At 38.3% G+C, this 7,430-nt stretch overlaps 1 protein-coding gene across 8 annotated transcripts in view; it reads left to right on the forward strand.

Moving 5' to 3' along the window:
• Positions 1–7,430, forward strand: part of Oxr1 (oxidation resistance 1) — a 348,145-nt gene that overhangs the window by 340,467 nt on the left and 248 nt on the right. For all 8 annotated transcript variants that reach the window (XM_057791396.1, XM_057791394.1, XM_057791398.1 and 5 more), the window contains 4 exons: positions 670–822; positions 2,762–2,857; positions 4,380–4,453; positions 5,787–7,430. The exon at positions 5,787–7,430 is cut by the window's right edge. In XM_057791396.1, the coding sequence (XP_057647379.1) occupies positions 670–822; positions 2,762–2,857; positions 4,380–4,453; positions 5,787–5,922 (459 nt within the window). In that variant the 3' untranslated portion in view covers positions 5,923–7,430. The remainder of the gene's footprint in view (positions 1–669; positions 823–2,761; positions 2,858–4,379; positions 4,454–5,786) is intronic.

The raw sequence follows: 7,430 nt of genomic DNA on the forward strand, positions 1-7,430 counted from the left end.
GAGACGTGGGAGTGGCTGATGCCTGCAACCCCTGCAGTGGATGCTAAAGTAAAGTTAGGTGAGAAACTAGAGTGGCCAGTGTTTGCTTCTTGTTCTGCTTTTTAGGGCAGGTCTTAGTGTGGAGCCTGAGCTGGGCTTCAAACTCCCTAGTGCTAGGATGCTGATGCTCACCACATCTGGTGATCTTTGATTTGATCTGTGCCTGCTTACATGGTCTGTGTGTTTTCTTATGCATTTGTTATCAAAGTTCTAGAAATTAGAAGTTATTATTGGACATATTTTTGTAGGTAAAGAAAATTTTCATGTAGAGACATTAATTTGTTCAGTGCCCTGCAACTGTAAAAGATTTTCAAGCTTTGAAAATCTGACGCCATATTCCATTTGAATAATCAAGCTAAAAGTTGACTCAGTATTTCCGTTAATTCAGTACAGCACCAGTGATAAGTAAGTCATCCTTCTTATCTCTGTTGACATTTTGGTTTGGCATGACTCATTTTCTAGTGGGCAATGATATTTCTTGATAAGAAGTGTGTGATTTTTATTGGAACATCACAGAATCAGTAAGAAGACAGTATCTGATGTTTTTTTCTTAGTCTGAATTTTATATGTGATTAAGTTCCATCTGTTTCTACTTGTAGTCAAGTAAACACTAACCTTTGTTTCTGTAAGCTTACGAAGCATCTTCCACCAAGAACCATTGGCTATCCATGGACACTCGTGTACGGTACTGGGAAGCATGGCACAAGTTTGAAGACCCTTTATAGAACAATGGCAGGCTTAGACACTCCGGTGCTGATGGTGATTAAAGACAGTGATGGACAGGTATGGACAGCTAATTGTGTAGATCCTTTATCCTTCAGCAATAACTTTTAGTGTACTTACTGGATAAAGTGTATTTTAGTGCATAATTTCTAATTATTATTTTATTGTACAAGGCAATACTGAATATTCTAGAAGCTAAATGTAAACCTAATAAGTAAGAGTTTCTGTGTTGAGAGAAAACAATAATATGGTTGAGACCATTTGATCATACCAATATCCTTAAATGCGAACACAGAATGCTAGGTATGCCAGGAGCATAGAAAAGGGGCTGGTATCTGGAGGTAAGAGTGAGGCCTACAGAAAGAAGAAAGGTTGGCAGACTCTTCAGAATGAGCAGACACTTTAAAAGTACCTTTGTAATGTGTTGTTTCTGTCCAGCCACTGCTATCTGCATGGCACTTACTCCTTTCTCTTTCCAAAAAGCCCCCTTCTGCTTTCACATCTTGTGGGAGACGTGGGTTGTATGTCACATTGTGCTTAATTTTAGGGCATAAGCTGGGGGTTATATCTGGAGCATGGGCCACCTATCCATGGCTGTGCCACCAATGAAAAAAAATGACTCCGTCTCCATCAGTAGTTAATAGGTGGTTTTTACGAATTAAAGGTCATTGCACAATAATAGAAGCAAAATCACAGCTAGAAAAGAGATGCATTTGACAGTAATGAGAGAATGGAAAGGAAGTATCAGTTAAAGATAATGAGCGTGCTGCTAGTACCTTGCCTATGTTTGTTATGTCCAGTGATTGCTTATTCTTCAGAAGCCTGCAGATTAATAGTCATCCCTATTTTATAGTTGAGTTAACTTTCCTCTGCTGATACACCCAAGAAGAGATATGATAATCAATGAAAATGAGCTAGTTATTACTCATAGCATATGGATGTGTTGAAAACATAATACTGGTTTAAAATCACACATTAAACCAGGCGGTGGTGGCACACTCCTTTAATCCCAGCACTTGGGAGGTAGAGGCAGTGACCTCTGAACCTCAGTGAGTTTGAGGCCAGCCTGGTCTACAAAGTGAGTTCCAGGATAGCCCGGACTGTTACACAGAGAAACCCTGTCTTGAGAAACACACACACTCTCACATGCACACACACATACACACACAGAGAGAGAGAGAGTAAAGGGTTCCTTCCTTCTGATTCCATTCATAGAAAACTCAGGGTAAGCAGAATGAAGCTATGATGCTGTCAGATAGCAGCTTCCCCCAAAAGTGGGGCTGATGAGAAGAGGCACACAGAGAGCCTTACATGTCCTAGTGAAGCTCCCTAGTTCAGTCTGAGTCTGTTATATGGGACTTTATGATCATTTCAATTGAACTACACTTTATATTCTATGCACATTCCTTTAAATAAAATAACCTCTTGTGTGTGAGCTTTTAACATGAATGCTATGAAGATAAAATGTTGGACATAGTAACTATCAAGATCTATCAAGTGCTACATTGTCCTTTCCTTATATGAAAAAATTTGGATTCAGAGCACTGAAATATTCAAGTTTCATCTTCATTTGATTTTTGTCAGGGTATGTAATGAAGACTTTCAATGTCAAGCCTTTCAGACCAAAGTGTACCCTTAAGGTGTTTTCTGTGTAATGATGCAGGAAAGGGAAACAGAGGGTATTGTGTACCAAAGGACTTCTACTTTTTTAACACTATGATCCAGTAGAGGTGTGTATTTACTCTACACAGACTGTGCATTTTGTCCTCAGTACAACCACTTACCCTTTCTAGACTTTGCCAGGACTTGTTGGGAAGCCGCTGTGCTTTGTCCTTGATAGGAATGTGACATGCACAGGAACTTGTCATTTCCCCTTAACGAGAAGTTGTGAAAACTACTATTGACTTAGGTCGTACATTGCGTTGTAAGGTGTGTGATGGGCTTATGCAGATGAAATAAGTCAAAAGTTCACACACTGAGTGTGCCCCTTTATTCTTAGGTCTTTGGTGCACTAGCATCCGAACCATTTAAAGTAAGCGATGGCTTCTATGGCACTGGAGAAACCTTTGTTTTTACCTTCTGTCCAGAATTTGAGGTAAGAAAAGTTATTTCAACATTACAAATATATAAAAAGGAAATATTATGAAAACTTATGCAGGCTAATTGGTAGAACATATCAGCTGATAAATTCTTAAGTGTTACAGATTTCATCTGCATTTGTGCTTATGCTCAAATTTTGGTTACATATAGCATCTGATAGATGTGATAATTTATTCATCACATGCAGCCGAAATGTCAAAGCATTCATGAGACTTGTGAGAACAGTCTTCAGTAACTTGCCAAAATGACGAATGCAAAGGCAAAGAGGAAGTAGCTTTTAGGAAACATGGAGGCCTTCTTTTGTCATGTATATGCAAATCTGCAAGCAGAATATTGGAAGCATCAGGGGAATGGGTACTGTTCGTAAGGCCCGTGAATGTTACCATCATAAAACTGGAAGACGACAGTGTCACCCAGCAAGCCATGGCACTGTCGAAAGCAACGAGCTTGAGATAAGATTCTTGAGAAGAGAATGGATGCGAGTGAGCACATTAAGCCGTCCAAGCTAAGATAGCTTCCTGAGAAGGTGGAAGGAAATGAGTTTTTAAAGCAAAGAAGACAAAGACAAAGGAAACTGGGTTCAATTTAAGCACCAGATTGCTCTACCAAGAGAAGTACACTATGAGAAAAAACAGGAAGGAGCCTGAGCTAGAGGGTCCATTCCCTTTGACTTAATACACAAAAAAATAATAAAATAAAAACCTAGGTTGAAAGAGACGTGTGTGCGCACTTGGACACGTTCCTTTACATTAATATTGAGAAACATAATAAAGATGAGGCAATGGGGCTATACTAATTAGTTTAGGTAAAATTTCTATAAAAATAGAATTAAATATATATGAATATAATGTTGGGGTTTGGGAAACAGTTCAATGGCTAAGGTCCTCGGCAATCATGCATTCTTAAAAGCTTGGCTTGCCTATACGTGCTTATAACCTCAACAGAAGAGGATTAAAACAGTTGGCCTCTCCTGACATCATGGTAGCCAACCAGTCTTGGTAAATTGGTAAGTTTCTGATTTACTGAGAGACCCTGCCTCAGAGCCATAAGGCTGAGAGCCATAGAGGAAGAAACCTGATACATGGCTCTACCCTCAACATGCATGTTCTTGGGCGTGTACCCCTGCTGTCTAGTTTTCTTTTCAGGTTTCTCAAGTGTTTTAATTTGGAAAACCATAAATATCGTTAATCTAAAAACAATGAACAGGAAATTTGTGCCCCCAGAAAGATCTTCACCCTGTAGCGATTTTCAAACTTGTGTTCACTGTTAGAAGCAAAGCTAGTGTCAGGAGAGAGGTGTGGATGAAGGGCTCTGCTGTCAATAGCAGTGGAGAGTTAGGTGCAGTCAGCCGCCCACGGACCTTCAAACGAATCAGAAACACTGGAACCCGGAGGACCAGAGCCTTTCCTGTTGAACCTTGATGCTGTGTCTGCTGTGGAGACTCCCTTGAGACTGGGAGAGCTGACTGGTGACTGTTTTCCACTGTGTATTCAATGCCTTTGTTTTTGTCTGTATAGGTCTTTAAGTGGACAGGAGATAATATGTTTTTTATCAAAGGAGACATGGATTCCTTAGCATTTGGTGGTGGAGGGTAAGTCTCATGAACATTTCACTAGGAGATTCTTAAAGAATATGTTTATATTATTTACAAAAGAAGTTATCTTTGAAAATCTTGACATTAGAATCTACACTCGAATATTATTGCAAATTATGTTTTTAAGGTACTTAGTATAATACTTTATATAGTTGGTAAAGTACTTTTTTTCTTTATTTTCAAATGTTGGCTAGCTGATTTCCATTAGGACCTATCTTTTGCTTTACTATGCATTGATTGGATCTTTGAAATTTGAAATTTAACTACTCTAAATCCCTAATGTCTCAAATATTCAAGTACACATGGCAGTCTGTTGTCTCTCATTGTACGGGGAAAAGCTGCAGTTTTCTTGCATTCTCTGATCATAATTTGGATCTGTATTTCAGACAAGTGTAAAAGTTTATTTTCCTGTAATAAGGTTTAGCGGCACCATCTTCAGAGTTTTTGTTTTTCTTCATTGGTATCAGCCCATTTGTTTTTGCTCTTTCAGCCTAAAACTGCTACAAAAACCCTCTCTTCTTCATATTCTGATATCCTAATTTTGTTTAGTCTTATGGTGTTTAAAGGTAGCCTCCTCTGATACCTTTGTAGTGTGTTCTTCTCAGTAGTGCTCACACTGTCCTCACACACCTGCCTTCCGTGTGTTCTTCTCAGTAGTGCTCACACCGTCCTCGCACACCTTCCTTCCATGTTGTTCCCAATGCTTGAAAAAGGATCCCAGCCTCATGTCTCTTGTCCATTTTGTCTTCTTCTGTTGCTTGCATCTGAAAAATCTACCAGCATTGTTTTCCGACAGTTAGCATGTTAGAGAAGTAACCAACAGAAACTCTAGTTGCTTCTAAAATACTTATAAGTGTCTAGAATAAATGAGGTGTTTTTGCTGTACCTTTAACATTAACTCTCATTTTATAAATTTTAACACTGTAAGAAGAACCAACTTAAAACTCTCCATGTAGGAGAAATGACTAGGGATGTAGTTCATTGGTAGAGTGCCCACCTAAAATTCAGAACCTAACACTGCCCCAAGAAAATATAAAATTAAAATAAAATAGAATAATAAAATAGAAAAGAAATACTTACTATACCACTGCCAAAAGCTAATTGTATATGAAGTAAATTTTAGTGTGCTTAATTTATTCCTTAATGTGTATGATGAGTGATTTTATAATGAAATGAAGAACAGAATTCTTGCTTGTGTGTCATACGGAAAAGGAATAGGGGGGCTCTAGAGAAGGTCCCAGTCCCGGAGCTGGTGGACTTTGAAAAGCACATTGATCACTTTATAATCTAGGCCGTGAGTATTAATAGTTGTTGTTCTGATGTGTTTCAGCGGAGAATTCGCCCTTTGGCTTGATGGAGATCTCTACCATGGAAGAAGCCATTCCTGTAAAACATTTGGGAATCGTACGCTTTCTAAAAAGGAAGATTTCTTTATCCAAGACATTGAAATCTGGGCTTTTGAATAAATGCAGTGCTCTCGGTCTTAGCAGGACATCGGCCCAAACCTGAACTGACAAAGCATTGTTTGGAATGTTCAAGAAGCAATACAATTAACATGTCACTGTGCTTTCAAGTCAGTCATTTGCCATTTACCGCAGCTATAATTTTGGAGTTTATTTTTCGAATCATGTTTCTGTCCCAGAGCTCTTCTGTTTGCACCATGGCCTGGGTTCCCGTAGTATGACAGCTGGGTAGAGTTTGGTCAGCATATTGCAGCATTTTGATCATGGAGGCCACCACATTTTCAGTTCCTGTTCTCTCAGTCTCCCAATTGAACGGTGCTCTGTTGTTCAGCTTTTTTTTTTAATCTGTAGTGTTTCTTTTTATAGAGCAGTGCACTTGGGGCAGTGAGGAAATGGGGTCAAGGTACTTTGTATCTGGTGAGTTGACAAAAGTGACGTTGGGACCTGCTTATCATTTTCTTCTGAGGGAGAAACCACATGCCAAAATAATATCTGCTTCATAGACCTCTTCTAGTTCTAATTCACTGCAGCGTTCTCTTTACTCATATGTAACCATTCTCAATTTCATTTGAAGACAATGAAATTTGAAGAGAAGTCTGATTGGCATGGACTACAGCACACATGATATGCAGGTTTGGGCTCATGTTTTCATCACTGAGTTATCAGATAAAGAGTTACAAATTTACAGAGGAGAAATTGATGATTCTATTGGATTTAATATATTAAGCAAGTAATACTATTTACATATTTGTAGCTTAATAGGGCATTATCATAAGTACAAAAATTAAAACCTGCATATTTCTTCAACATTGTGTCAGATACACTGTTTCACGGTTCTCTTGTTTTAGCCTTGTTGCATACCAGCTCTCCAAATACATTTTTGTTTTGTTTTATTTTTTTATCCTCAAAGGGGGAAAAAATGTTTTGAAATAAAACCTTGTTTTTTTTTTTAAAGTGGTATATGTTATTAGTTCCCATTAGCACCTGCTCTTGTACAAGGGCGGTGCCTGTAGTAGACAATACTGTAACTCAGTAGATGTGGTGAATGTGCAAGCTTATGTCAAGTGGCCTCAAAAAACAGAAAAGATAGAATAAACTAGCAGCTGTATCTTCTCTTGTAGGAAACCAACAATAAGCCATCGTGACAACATCTGTCAGTTCAATTCCAGAGCTTCATGTTATGCAAAGAATAAATCCTGCTGTTAAACATGTGGCAGTGACTGTGTGCTGAAAACTTAGCTGTCCCACACATCCTGTAAATTGGTGTTTAAAGATAGTTTTGTTTTTATAGAAAGTGTTGACTGCCAGGTTGCTTATAGCACTTTAAATTATTCTGAAAATGAAATTACCAGCCAAGTATATTGGCTTAAGTAGTTTTAGTTATATAACTTAAAAAAATATACCTAGTTATTTTGGGAAAATTCTAGATAATTATCTAAAGAAAGCATAATGCTAATCAAAATCTGGTGTTCTATGACATGCTGTTTCTGAAGATGAATGGAAACACAGGA

This window comes from Chionomys nivalis, chromosome 17 (genome assembly GCF_950005125.1).
Source record: "Chionomys nivalis chromosome 17, mChiNiv1.1, whole genome shotgun sequence".
NCBI classification, from domain to species: Eukaryota; Metazoa; Chordata; class Mammalia; order Rodentia; family Cricetidae; genus Chionomys; species Chionomys nivalis.